Below are 14,733 nucleotides of genomic sequence, written 5' to 3' on the forward strand. Positions count from 1 at the left end.
AAGGGAAATTCCCTTATTCCTAATAGGATTCCTCACAAGAAAAGGGAAAAGTTGACAGCTATGATATGTGGGTTTTTGTGTCAGCGTTGCTTGTGCAGGTTCTCTGCTGTTCACTTGTGTTCCTTTGGTGGTGAGAGAGGCAATGGGCCTACTCTTTAGTAGAACTTCAGACATTAGGGTTGCTGCTTACGTGGGTCAGGCAACACCATCCACACCCAAGAATAACTCCCAAGGTTTGCAAAGGTACAGGGAAATATTAAAGAGGGGGGAAAGAATTCGCCTCATGTTGCACTGTTTTTGTTCAGCTGTAACTCCTCTTCCTGTCCACCGTGAAGAAATGAGGTAACTTACGTAATTAATTACACAATAGTGTCAATTAAGTAAGTTACATTGTGATTATGTTATTCCACCCCATTCGTTTCAATGCAAAGGAAACCCAATACAGGTGGAGAAAACCCCCAAATAAATTATGTATCATTTCCAAACCAAAAGCAGCAGCAGCAGCAGCAGCAGCAGCAGCAGCAGCAGCAGCAGCAGCAACAACAACAACAACAACAACAACAACAACAACAACAACAACAATCATGTTGGCTGGATTGAGCTCTGTTCAGGCCATAGGATAAGTAAGTAAACATTGAAAATTTCTGCTCTCATTTCCCCTTTTTGGTCGAATTCTCCAACACCCCCTAGGTGGGATCTTCTGCCTCACAGGAGTACAGTGGACGCTCGGGTTGCGAACGTGAGCTGTGCAAGATGCACGTTTGCAACCCGCAGCGTTCGCAACCCACGTCTGCGCACGTGAGGGTTGCGATTCAGCACTTCTGCGCATGTGCAAAGCGCAACCGTTGAAACCCATTCCAGTACTTCCGGGTTTCGGCGGTCTGCAACCCGAAAAAACGCAACCTGAAGCGGTTGTAACCCGAGGTACTGCTGTTTGCCTTTGCTCAGCTCACACCCTGCTTATATATTTGTCAAAAAGAAACCATTGCAAACACACCTAATCAAACTATAGAGGAAAGGAGTACTATCTCAAAAATAAGCAATGTCCCTAGTGCTGTTTGCTCCAAAGGAAATTTGGTAGCACTTTCCTGGGTTATCTTACCACTCAGGAAAATGGGGAGCATCTCACAATGTGGTTGTCCCACACCTGCAAATTGGACCAGGGGTATCCTTGCACAAAACCCCACTTTGCTCCCAGAAACTTACAAATATTTCTGTTGGAATCTGCAGACTCGACCACTTCAGTGAGGGATGAGATGAACTTGGAGGAGACCTCTTCTGGAGTGTCAAAGGTGAAAGGGTCTGGGGAGGAAAAGGGGGAGACAGGGAATTAGCAATCTGGAGTGTTAAGAAATTGTTCGCACAAGGAGATTCTGAAGCCAGCTTGAGCAAACTTGATGAAAAGGATAAAGGTCAAAGAATGGGGGCCTCTGATCTCGCCAGATATGGTTGGCTTCCCCCCACCCCATCCCACGAATCAGACAACTGATAGGTAAAGGTAAAGGGACCCCTGACCATTAAGTCCAGTCGTGACCGACTCTGGGGTTGCGGCGCTCATCTCGCTTTATTGGCCAAGGGAGCCGGCGTACAGCTTCCGGGTCATGTGGCCAGCATGACTAAGCCGCTTCTGGTGAACCGGAGCAGCACACAGAAACGCCGTTTACCTTCCCGCCGGAGCGGTACCTATTTATCTACTTGCACTTTGACGTGCTTTCAAACTGCTAGGTTGGCAGGAGCAGGGACCGAGCAACGGGAGCTCACCCCGTTGCAAGGATTCAAACCGCTGACCTTCTGATCCGCAAGTCCTAGGCTCTGTGGTTTAACCCACAGCGCCACCCGCGTCCCCAGACAACTGATAGTTACCCCAAAACATCGTTCCCTTGCATTTGCAAAATGGAACTAGAAACACAGTTTGAAATGGGATTCCAGTTCTGATGCGGATGCAAACTGCAGTTTGTTGGATTTGGGTTTCATGGTAAACTACAGTTTGCTCAAAACCAGGAAGGGAGGAAGGAAATTAGACTTGCATGAGGGTAGGAGGGAAGTCAGAGCACATGAGCCTGAAGCACATTCATGACTGGCCATTATATGCGATCCATGTCAACCTTCAATGCATGAACAAATCTGAAGTGAAAGCTGGTTATTCCCCAGTATAATTTATTTTTGGTAAACTTGGGTTGCCATATTTCAGGAAGTAGAAACTTTTGTTTTGGGTCAGTTGTTGAGGTGTTTTGTTTTGTTTTTGCAAAATCTCCCCCCAAAATACCAGTTTTTGATTATTATTTTTTGAAAAATTCGGTAAAAAACCACACTTCCACAATAGGTTTTCCCAGACATTTAAATCAGCTGACGGAAATTCCGCCTGGATGTGACTTTTGGCAACCAAATCCCAGCATTGTCCTGGAAATTCCTGATGTATGGCATCCCTAACATGGTCACAGTTCTTGGTCCACTCCTCCAGGATTTAACCTCCAATTCCAGACCACATATGTTTCCCCCAGCTCACTTCTACATTCCGGTTCCGATCCACTCCAGGCTCCTGATTCTTGGCAAATCCGCTCTTTGGATCCCACAAAAGAGAGTCCTCTGTCACAACTGTAGTGGACTCGATCTTCAATTCGATATTGGGTGCCATCTTTTTGGGCACCGATGGGGATGCCAGGGTTGGGGCAGTGGCCCGCTAGGTAGGAAAACAGAATCACAGTTATGTAGCTGTTGCTATAAAGCAGCCATGAAATTAAAAGACGCCTGCTTCTTGGGAGAAAAGCAATAACAAACCTAGACAGCATCTTAAAAAGCAGAGACATCACCTTGCCAACAAAGGTCCATATAGTTAAAGCTATGGTTTTCCCAGTAGTGATGTATGGAAGTGAGAGCTGGACCATAAAGAAGGCTGATTGCCAAAGAATTGATGCTTTTGAATTATAGTGCTGGGGGAGACTCTTGAGAGTCCCATGGACTGCAAGAAGAACAAACCTATCCATTCTTAAGGAAATCAGCCCTGAGTGCTCACTGGAAGGACAGATCCTGAAGCTGAGGCTCCAATACTTTAGCCACCTCATGAGAAGAGAAGACTCCCTGGAAAAGACCCTGATGTTGGGAAAGATTGAGGGCACAAGGAGAAGGGGACGACAGAGGACGAGATGGGTGGACAGTGTTCTCGAACCTATCAGCATGAGTTTGACCAAACTGCAGGAGGCAGTGGAAGACAGGAGTGCCCGGCGTGCTCTGGTCCTCGGGGTCACGAATAGGCGGACACGATTAAACAACAACATGTTTTTGTGTCTCGGAACTGCTGTATGCATGCAACAGCTATCTGCCAATGCCCAAAACTCTCCCAAAGATGTAGACTCCCCCTTCCCTAGTTATTCACAGTGCCTGTTATTTCAGGAATCCTCATATTCAGCATGCAGCAAAGACAGTGCCGCCCCGCCACTGTTCAATATTATAAAAGCTAAAAGCAGCTGAACACTTTTTAACAGATTTGCAGTCGACCTCTTGTGAAAAATAGTGTGACCTGCAGCAAAGTTGCACTCTTTGCAAGGATCTCGATCTAGAGATTCACGTTCTTGCAAGGGCTTACCTTACCAATTGCGGCTTGCAGAGGAGCAGAGTTTGTGCAAGTTGCATTGGTTTCATATAGTGACTCAGGTCTTGACTGACCACACAGAAGGTGCCAGATGGATAGAATCAGAAGACGGAAGCGAAGAAAAATGAAACCCCTCTCTCCCCAAAAAGGAAACTGGCAGAGCTTGCCAGTAAATGCATGCTAAACTCACCTCCATCATCACATATGGTTGTCTCTCCACTCCATTTCCCATTGGGAAGGCAGGTGCGATTACGCGACCCCCGCAGCGTATAACCCTGGTAGCACTCAAACCTCAGTTCCTGGCCTACATTGTAGGACCTCTGGCGGGGCTCATATAGGCCATTTTCGAAATCCAGAGGCCTGGAGCAGGTGATGTCTGGAAGGAATTGCAAATGTCAGTAAGTAGGATCTAGTAATTGGTCTGCATCCTCTGACCAATCAAACATCTCCTCCCCACCCCCCATACAATCCTCAGATTCTGCCATATGAAGCCAATCCTGTCCTGGTCCTCTGAGCCTGTTCCAGCCCCAAATGCTATTTGAAAAGTTGGAGAAGGCTCAAATTGCAATTCTCACAGCGACGTCTGATGCGCTACTTCGAAGTCAAAGGCCATCAGGACACCAGTAAAAACTCAGACATCAGGAGGTACATACCAGAACTTGAGGTTTGCACAATTCAAAGTGGATCAAAAGGCCCAGTTGTTGTAGCACAACAAATCCACTTATTAAAAGAACTGGGCTTTTTGCAGTTTGGTAAGTGACGGTGAAATGCATTAAAGATTGTGAGATAAACTAGCGATAAACGGGAAGATGTGCAAGCAAATCAGAATGAAACCTCAATAAAGACTGGATATACTCTAACCACTGTGTAAGCTTTGTGCAAGCAAGCCAAGAGGAATGCTTAATAAAGAAGTTGTCTGGAGGAGCTGCCAGATCTTATCAGATGTGCCAACTTTTCTAGCAGCCCACAGTCCTAAGTCTTTAACTGCAGCTTGAACTGTAGATATTAGCAGGCGCTGCAATGCATATCTCCACATCAGAGAAATGTTTCCCTGTCGTTGCTGCGTTTGGCAGAATCAGGTGCTGTTAAAAGACACAGGAGCAGGCCAAGGTCTATGTCCCCCGATCAGTTGGTAAAGATTAATATTTACCATATGAAAATAATAGATAAAGGTAACATTTGTGGAGGACTAGCCGTGGCAAAATCAGAAAGCAAGAACAGATGCATTTGCCCTACAAATGTCTAGATTAACAATAAATTGGCATATTTGAGTGCTCTATCGTACTTCGGCAACTGGCCTTGGAGACGCGGCTTTTCAGTGCATTCTGCATGGGGCTCCATGTCCCATCATACTGGCAAAACCGGTAGTCTGTAGGGTATGGGTATTTCCCATCTGGGCACTCATATTTCAGCACAGTGCCGTTTTCCAGTACTGTGTACTGTCCCCCAGCAATCTCAGCTGTTTGGGGGTCACAGGCATTATCCGCTGCATCTGAGGGGAAAAAAGAAGAAAGTTAAAAAGAAGAAAAAGGTTCAGATCACCACTGACAGCCCACACAACCTGCTTGTGCACATCAAAGTGCAGACATTGCTCCAGCTGACTGAGATTTCTTAACATGCCAAAAAGAGACACTCATAAGTGGCCAGATTCTGCTTTGGAGCCTGCCTATGATATCTGCCATTATTTTACTTCTGGGCATACCTGTCAACTTTTCCCTTTTTAAAAGGGAAATTCCCTTATTCCGAATAGGATTCCTCGCAAGAAAAGGGAAAAGTTGACAGCTATGCTTCTGGGGTTGCTATTAATAATAATAATTAATAATAATTTATTATTTATACCCCACCCATCTTGCTGGGTGGCTCCCAACATCATCATCATCATCATCATCATAATAATAATAATAATAATAATACAATAAAGCATCAAACATTAAAAGCTTCCTAATAAGGGCTGCCTTCAGATGTCTTCTAAAAGTCAGATAGATGTTTATTTCCTTGACATCTGATGGGAGGGCATTCCACAGGGCGGGCGCCACTACCAAGAAGGCCCTCTGTCTGCTTCCCTGTAACCTCACTTCTCGCAATGAGGGAACCGCCAGAAGGCCCTCGGAGCTGGACCTCATGGGGCTGAACGATGGGTGTGGAGACGCTCCTTCAGGTATACTGGGCTGAGGCCATTTAGGGCTTTAAAGGTCAGCACCAACACTTTGAATTGTGCTCGGAAACATACTGGGAGCCAACCTGGTGCCCATGGGCACAAAGGTGCCCTTGAGGTTTTCCCCTGGTGCCCACAAAAGCTTTGGAGCTACACACATAGTTGCTGCCTCCATCTGGAAATATATAGGTAATCATCAGCTTTCTCACCAGTTTAGAAGACATCATAAATGATATGGAAATATAAGAGGTGGCAGCTTTTTAGATCAATCAGTCACTATACATGAGGGAACATGAGGAGAAACAGGCCCAGGCCTTGTCCCCAGCCTCCCAACATGCTTCATAGCTGAGGAAACCACAGGATCCTGCCCTTCCCAAATCTGAATTCACCATTCTGCTATCTACCGAACGCAAGCAGGCACACAAAGACACAGATGGTGCAATGTTGATTTATTCTTCTCGTTGGGAAATCCGCAAGAACCGCAAGAGCTCCACTTTTGTTCACTGACCGTACAGCTTAGTGTATTTAGTATAATGGCTAATCCAAGACTCTGTTTATACAGACACATTTCCTGAAGTCAGGTATCCCGCCCCCATCCCAAAACATTGCTCGGAACTACTTTTTCTATTTTAAAATTGTAAAGCCGAAAAAAGAAACATAGACTCCAATCTGGTTTTTATGGCGTTTGTAACCCTTATGGCTAAGCTGCACCACTCCAGAATCCATGTGCACAGATAAGTAGAGTAACAGCAAAGAGCCTAAGCTGGAACCTCTCTCCCTGACATCTTGTATTTTCCACGGAGGGAATTGCATTTATGGGAGACTATTCAAGCTTCTGGGATGCAGGTGGCGCTGTGGGTTAAACCACAGAGCCTAGGACTTGCCGATCAGAAGGTCGGCGGTTCCAATCCCCATGACGGGGTGAGCTCCCGTTGCTCGGTCCCTGTTCCTGCCAACCTAGCAGTTTGGAAGCACGTCAAAGTGCAAGTAGATAAATAGGTAAACGGCGTTTCCGTGAGCTGCTCTGCTTCGCCAGAAGCGGCTTAGTCATGCTGGCCACATGACCGGAAGCTGTACGCCGGCTCCCTCGGCCAATAAAGCGAGATGAGCGCCGCAACCCCAGAGTCGTCCGCAACTGGACCTAATGGTCAGGGATCCCTTTACCTTTACCTATTCAAGCATCTAAGCCTCCACTTGCAATCTGAGGTGCTGTGGCCACATAAAGTTTATCACCTCAATGAGAACTAGTCTCTTTATGCCCCAGCGGAAAGGAAGCCTGCACTGGACCACAACATAAGACAAAACATAACAAGCCAGCATCCTGTTCTCACAGTGACCAACCAGCTTCTTCTGGGAAGCCTACAAGCAGGTCCCGAGTTCAAGAGTTCCTCTTTCCACTTGTGATTCTGCTGCTATTCAGTGGAGGTAGAACATAACCATTGTAGCTAGGAAGCCACTGGTAACCTGATCCTCTATGAATTTTTTGTAAACCTGCAAATGCTACAAAAATCGTAGGCTAAAAGCACTTTGATGCAGGAATTAAACTACAACTCACGACGCGTGTCAAATATACATGTGGATTTTTGCACGGAGTACAAACCTCCTCAGGACACAGACACATAAATCAGGCATGTGTTTTATCATCCCAGACAGGTGGGTTGCATTCCAACTTTCTACACCTAAATGCTCCCCTGCAGGAATTTTGTAACATTTGAAGTGGCTCCGAGGCCTGAGTGGAGCTAAAATGTACACTTGCAGATTTCCTGCTTTTCCAATTTTGCCCCTCAAAATTTAAGTGTGAAACTTTGGATTCAAATTTCAAAAATAAAAACATGCTAAGTACATGCAAAATCTGAGCGTTCCACCCAACAACCCCTTGATTATTTTGCCGAGCTTCATATGTGAAATCAGACAAATTGCTGGATAATGAGTAGCATTGAACACCAGCTACCAGAGACTCAATACTTTCAAAAATCACATAAATTGTTGACATTGGGGAAATGAGTCTTCAGAAAATATCTGGCAAATATTTAGCATCAACATTCATCATAGGATTTCCAAAAGGGCTTTGAATTCTTTTCAGCTGCTCTGCATCAAAGCAAATATCCTAAATGAATTATCCCGAACAGCATTATCTCAAAGAGAAATTTCCAGGTAAGAGGGTCAGTAGTTGTGTTAGTCCGTAGCAGCAAAACCAACATATAAACACATTTCTCTATGACGATGTCACGAAGTTTTGAGTACTAAAGTCCATCTTACCATCCAACAAAGTTTGTTTAGTCCACCAAAGCTTCTGTCGTGATTTTGTTTCTTAAAGTCCCCATGAAAACTGATCAGCATTTTAATGCATCTCTCTCACGTTTTCTGTGTACACCATTTTACAAATCAATTATCCCTGACTTAATGCATTTTGGTATATTCACATTTTGCACTGCAAAATTTCTGAAGGATGGCTGTGTTTCTAGTTGCGTATTCAGAAACTGTGAATTAGGTAGGCTTGCCTTTAAATGACGACTCAGTCAAAAAACCCTGCCGCCCCCCCAATTCTTAACAATTGTAAATAAATACATGCGTTAGTCTTTAAGGTGCCACAGGTCTCTTGGTTGAGGCTGAAGGAGTTCTGGCCTCAAGGCACTGCTGACTAGAATTAGGCACTGCGTGAAATTCACAGCTCTCATAAGCAATTTGTGCCTGGCTGTGGCAGCTTACCTGTATAAAATGCCCCGAGGGCAATGAGAATGCAGAACAGCTGGTCCAAAAAAAGCTGCATTTCTGGTTCTCCCTGGTCTGTTGTCTTTCTGAGTCCTAGCAGTTTCTGTTTGGGCAGCACCACTGCAGTCCAGCTACTTGTGAAATTTTAGGCGATCCGCTCCACTTGCTAGATGTGCTGGTCTCTAGCCCCACCCCGAGAAAGCAGCTGAGTTTTGGGAAATGGCAAAGTCCATGAAGCAACTCCAAGGCGATGGGTGGGGGTGGGGAGAAGCAAGAATATATTGTGGCTGCAGGTGGACAGGAATCCAGATGGGGGAAACCCAGAATCGTCTTGAAGTCAGGAAGGGAGTAAAGCCAACTGGGGGAATTCCCAGTTTGAACACATAGGAGATTTTCAGAATGTGGACATTCCAGGGGATTACTGGGGGCTGGGGTTAGGCCAGGTCCCCAGCATTGCTAGACAATGAGATTTCCCCCCACAGCCATGATCCAATTCCTGCTCCTCCCCCTGTATTTGCATTTTCAGACACTGCAATATTTACCCACTTCTAAACTTCCTCGTTTTTTTGGCGCAAAAGAAGGGGAAAAGATTGCTAAAGAGGCCTATCTCTGTTAAGTGACTGCATGAAGGAAGTGGGCAGCAATGGGTGTGGAGTTTCGATTCTTTCGAATCAGGGTAAATATGTAACTCCCAGATTTCTGCTAGGGTTGCCAGGTGGCCACAAGAAGAGGGGAAATATAGTCTGACCTGCTCCAGGTCTGAAATGAAGAGAATGTTGTTGTTGTTGTTTAGTCATTTAGTCATGTCCGACTCTTCATGACCCCATGGACCAGAGCACGCCAGGCACTCCTGTCTTCCATTGCCTCCCGCAGTTTGGTCAAACTCATGCTGGTAGCTTCGAGAACACTATCCACCCATCTCGTCCTCTGCCGTCCCTTTCTCCTTGTGCCCTCCATCTTTCCCAAGATCAGGGTCTTTTCCAGGAAGTCTTCTCTTCTCATGAGGTGGCCAAAGTATTGGAGCCTCAGCTTCAGGATCTGTCCTTCCAGGGAGCACTCAGGGCTGATTTCCTTCAGAATGGATAGGTTTGATCTTCTTGCAGTCCATGGGACTCTCAAGAGTCTCCTCCAGCACCAGAATTCAAAAGCATCAATTCTTTGGCGATCAGCCTTCTTTATGGTCCAGCTCTCACTTTCATACATCACTACTGGGAAAACCATAGCTTTAAGTATACGGACCTTTGTCGGCAAGGTGATGTCTCTGCTTTTTAAGATGCTGTCTAGGTTTGACATCGCTTTTCTCCCAAGAAGCAGGTGTCTTTTAATTTCATGGCTGCTGTCACCATCTGCAGTGATCATGGAGCCCAGGAAAGTAAAATCTCTCACTGCCTCCATTTTCCCCCCTTCTATTTGCCAGGAGGTGATGGGACCAGTGGCCATGATCTTCATTTTTTTGATGTTGAGCTTATAGCAGGTTAATTAGCAGGCACAGCAGCTCTTCATTGTGTAGAGCAGGGTTTCCCAAACTTAGGTCTCCGGCTGGTTTTTTTTTTGGACTACAACTCCCATCATCCTTGTGGTCAGGGATGATGGGAATTGTAGTCCGAAAACAGGTAGAGACCCAAGTTTGGGAAACCCTGGTGTAGAGTGAAATGCTGTCCTTGCTAACTGCTGCACATCAAACCGCTGCTGGAGGTACATAAGAACTTAAGAGGCGCGTGCTGGATCAGGGGGTATATAGAAAGGGGTATATATGCTTGTGCACATGACTGTGAACTTCGTGCATGCTTTTTGTGACTTATCACACTTGCTCCTTCTACCAGTTCATGGATGGTAGAAATAAAACCTTTTTCTCTGAAACTATTCCTTGAGTGTCTGTTGACTCCCACTCCCCTTTCCCAGGCGCAATATTTTTACCACCCGAGGGCAAATCCTCATAAGGCTACACTGTTGTGCCAGAAGCGGTTTAATCATGCTGGCCACATGACCCTGAAAGCTGTCTGTGGACAAACGCTGGCTCCCTCGGCCTGAAAGCGAGATGAGCATCGCAATCCCAGTCGCTTCTGACTGGACTTAACTTTCCAGGGGTCCTTTACACCTTTTAGTATCCCGAATATTCCTAGTCCTAGTCGAAACACCCATGAATATTTGAACAGTGAGGTTAATAACCTTCTGCTATCCCATGTAGTTTTTGACACACACACACACACACACACACACACACACACACAAACTTTCAAATCCCTCTCACCTGCCACAGCCACATAATCAAAGGAAGGCATTGAAAGATGAGGAAACCTGAAGGGGGAAGGAGGTGGCGCTGCAGTGGGTGGGTGGGTGGGTGGAGTTCCCAGCATTGGCAAGGTGTTGGGGGTTCTTTACTTCTAAAATGAGAGTTGCCAGGGCTATAAGTCTGCCATCAAACTATAGCCTCAGGCTTTGAGCGCCTTCACCTCTGATCCCAGCAATGGTTGACATGGCAAATGCTGAGGTGCCCTCACTCTTTTGGTTTCACATACATTAGACAGCATCTTAAAAAGCAGAGACATCACCTTGCCAACAAAGGTCCGTATAGTTAAAGCCATGGTTTTCCCAGTAGTGATGTATGGAAGTGAGAGCTGGACCATAAAGAAGGCTGATCGCCAAAGAATTGATGCCTTTGAATTATGGTGCTGGAGGAGACTCTTGAGAGTCCCATGGACTGCAAGAAGATCAAACCTCTCCATTCTGAAGGAAATCAGCCCTGAGTGCTCCCTGGAAGGACAGATCCTGAAGCTGAGGCTCCAATACTTTGGCCACCTCATGAGAAGAGAAGACTCCCTGGAAAAGATCCTGATGTTGGGAAAGATGGAGGGCACAAGGAGAAGGGGATGACAGAGGACGAGATGGTTGGACAGTGTTCTTGAAGCTACCAGCATGAGCTTAACGAAACTGCAGGAGGCAGTGGAAGACAGGAGTGCCTGGCATGCTCTGGTCCAGGGGGTCACGAAGAGTCGGACATGACTAAACGACTAAACAACAACAACACATGAGAGGTGCACCCAGGCACTGAAATCAGATTCCAAGGCTGCTTTTACACTAGTTTGATCTGGAGTTGACACTTAACAAATGGCTCAGTGGTAGACCACCAGCTCTGAATGCAGAATATTCCAATTCAATCCCTGGCATCACTTGGTAGAGTTGGAAAATATTCCCTCACGTCAGTGTAGACAATACTGAGTCGTATGAACCTATGGCCTGACTCTGTATACTCCCTATGCTCCTATGACTGCTTCTGTGTTTTCTGTGATGTCCTTCGGTCTGTTTGTTTTTCTCCCGGATCCGCTTTCTGGTGATATTTTTAAAATGTCAATTGCAACTCCAGTGGTTGTTTGCACAGAGTGGCGAGACGTTGTTTTGTTCAGTGGGTAAATCTAAGGCTGATTTCTATATAGCAGAAACTGAGTCTGACAATTCTATGCTGCCAAGGAGTGTGGTGGAGTCTCCTTCTTTGGAGGTCTTTAAGCAGAGGCTTGACAACAATATGTCAGGAGTGCTCTGATGGTGTTTCCTGCTTGGCAGGGGGTTGGACTCGATGGCCCTTGTGGTCTCTTCCAACTCTATGATTCTATGATTCTATGATTTCAGTTTTTCACCTTAGTTCATTCTAATGATAATAATGATAGTAATAATATATATATATATTTAATACCCTGCCCATCTGGTTGAGTGGCACATATAAAATAATAAAATAAAATCAGGTATCAATTCAGCCGGCTGTTCATCTATGGGCAGCTCTTTCTGTTGTATTTTAATTGTTGATTTAGGAAATTCTGCTACTACTGCCATGTTAAGTGGGGAATTAGTCCCCCTTCATATAAGCACACAGAAAACCTAGTCTTCAGGCACACAGGAAATAAATTTATTTTATTTGAATTAAGGTTAATAGCATGAAAACCTTATAAAATACTAGCATTACAATTCTAAAATATTGATTATTGATGCAGAGTTGAGAAACCCCAATTAAGTCAGAATTACTTGAATCAGCAAGACTAGCATTGGGAACCAAACAAAAGGCATGAGCCCCTCACCATGAAAGAGCAATTGATTTATGTCCATTCCCCCCCCCCTTCAAATGAGTGAAATGTTTCTAATGTTTCTCACTTTTTAAAGAAAAACAAGACCGCATTCCACAAAATATCCAACTTCATTAACGGATTTGAGAAATCAAACAACCAAAATACATTGCAACTATTATTTAAACTCAAACCAAAATAATTTTAGCAACATCTGACAGAACTACATCAAAAACAAACAACTGCTATTTTTTTAAAAAGTATGTCTGGGATAGAAGTGACGTGGACATATTATCTAAACCTAAATAATACAGGAAAGTGTTTGGTTCACATTTGAACATACTGAAAGTATCAGTGTGAAAAACAGCTTTCGCTGTGAACACGACTTGTTTTAAAGGTAAAGGTAAAGGTACCCCTGCCCGTACGGGCCAGTCTTGACAGACTCTGGGGTTGTGCGCCCATCTCACTTAAGAGGCCAGGGGCCAGCGCTGTCCGGAGACACTTCCGGGTCAAGTGGCCAGCGTGACATCGCTGCTCTGGCCAGAGCCAGAGCCAGAGCCAGAGCCAGAGCCGCACACGGAAACGCCATTTACCTTCCCGCTGGTAAGCGGTCCCTATTTATCTACTTGCACCCGGAGGTGCTTTCGAACTGCTAGGTTGGCAGGCGCTGGGACCGAGCAGCGGGAGCGCACCCCGCCGCAGGGATTCGAACCGCCGACCTTTCGATCGGCAAGCCCTAGGCGCTGAGGCTTTAACCCACAGCGCCACCTGCGTCCCTACGACTTGTTTTACTAAGCTATAAATGTGTTTTTATTAAGACGGGCCACTTCAAGGTTTTATCTTTATAATAAGAGACATAATAAGCATATTATCTCAACATAGGGAATGGGGAGTAGTGATGTACCAGTCTGGTATAAAAGGCTGGCCTGTCTCAAAGGAGGTTACGGAAATAGTAATATGCAACCCCCCCATATTAACCAGTTTAATTGTGTTGCATTGGGGTAAGGAAAATCACCTATAAAGCTTGTTCCAACTGCTCTTGAACAAGCTGAAATGGATGGAGAAGCGGGAATATTTTCCACAGTGGACTGGCAATGAGAGTTTTCAGAGCTACAATTCCCTTTAATTAAAAGCTCTCTCTTTGCAGATTCAGGCCCTTCTATTGCTTCCTGTAAAGGTAAAGGGACCCCTGACCATTAGGTCCAGTCGTGACCAACTGGCGAACCAGAGCAGTGCACGGAAACGGCGTTTACCTTCCCGCTGGAGCGGTACCTATTTATCTACTTGCACTTTGACGTGCTTTCGAACTGCTAGGTTGGCAGGAGCAGGGACCGAGCAACCGGAGCTCACCCCATCGCAGGGATTGGAACCGCCGACCTTCTGATTGGCAAGTCCTAGGCTCTGTGGTTTAACCCACAGCGCCACCCGCGTCCCTGGGATTGCTTCCTGTGGAACATGGCAATGGAATTACTTATAAATAAACCCTTAATTTATCAATTTATGAACTATGATCTCCTCCCATCTCTTTCTTTTTAGTTGTGCTACAGTGAAATAGTTTTATATTATATATAGCCAAATTTTTGCTTTATAAGCAATGAAAGGAGGAAAAATGAGAGGAAGTCAGTAACTGAAGTATGCACAGGAATTTGTATTGTGAGAGCAAGAACTGATATCAAGGGACAAATAAGAATCGCTATTCAAGGGACAATAAGCAGGCTCTTCATCAGTAATGACGCTGTCCTATGCAACAGGAAGCAACAAAAGGGGCAGAACCAACAAGCAGGAAGATTTTAATTCACATTGGAAGGGCTCTTTACTGAGTGAGAATACAGTGGTACCTCGGGTTAAGTACTTAATTCGTTCTGGAGGTCCGTTCTTAACTTGAAACTGTTCTTAACCTGAAGCACCACTTTAGCTAATGGGGCCTCCCGCTGCCGCCACGCAATTTCTGTTCTCATCCCGAGGTAAAGTTCTTAACCAGAGGTACTATTTCTGTGTTAGCAGAGTCTGTAATCTGAAGCGTATGTAACCTGAAGCGTATGTAACCCGAGGTACCACTGTAACTTGACTAAACATAAGAGGTGATTTTTACATTGGCAAGGAACAGGGCTTTTTTTCAGCCAGAACTCAGTTCCAGCACTTCTCTGATGGGCACCATTGCCATTCTAAGAGAACAAGGGAGGTGTTCATGGTGAGTCCCGTCACCTCTTTTTCTAGAAAAA

The 14,733-nt window shown here is 45.4% G+C and overlaps 1 protein-coding gene across 1 annotated transcript in view; it reads right to left on the bottom strand.

Annotated features, from left to right (window-relative positions):
- The window catches only part of CFB (complement factor B), a 30,112-nt gene extending 21,421 nt beyond the window's left edge, over nt 1-8,691 (bottom strand). Inside the window, exons 1-5 of the mRNA XM_079961170.1 lie at nt 8,454-8,691; nt 4,875-5,081; nt 3,780-3,965; nt 2,507-2,680; nt 1,207-1,302 (exon numbers count right to left, since the gene is read on the bottom strand). Coding sequence (XP_079817296.1) covers nt 1,207-1,302; nt 2,507-2,680; nt 3,780-3,965; nt 4,875-5,081; nt 8,454-8,514 — 724 coding nt within the window. The 5' untranslated portion in view covers nt 8,515-8,691. The remainder of the gene's footprint in view (nt 1-1,206; nt 1,303-2,506; nt 2,681-3,779; nt 3,966-4,874; nt 5,082-8,453) is intronic.
- Nucleotides 8,692-14,733: the final 6,042 nt, after the last annotated feature.

Source organism: Podarcis cretensis (genome assembly GCF_951804945.1).
Source record: "Podarcis cretensis genome assembly, chromosome: 2".
Classification (NCBI taxonomy): Eukaryota; Metazoa; Chordata; class Lepidosauria; order Squamata; family Lacertidae; genus Podarcis; species Podarcis cretensis.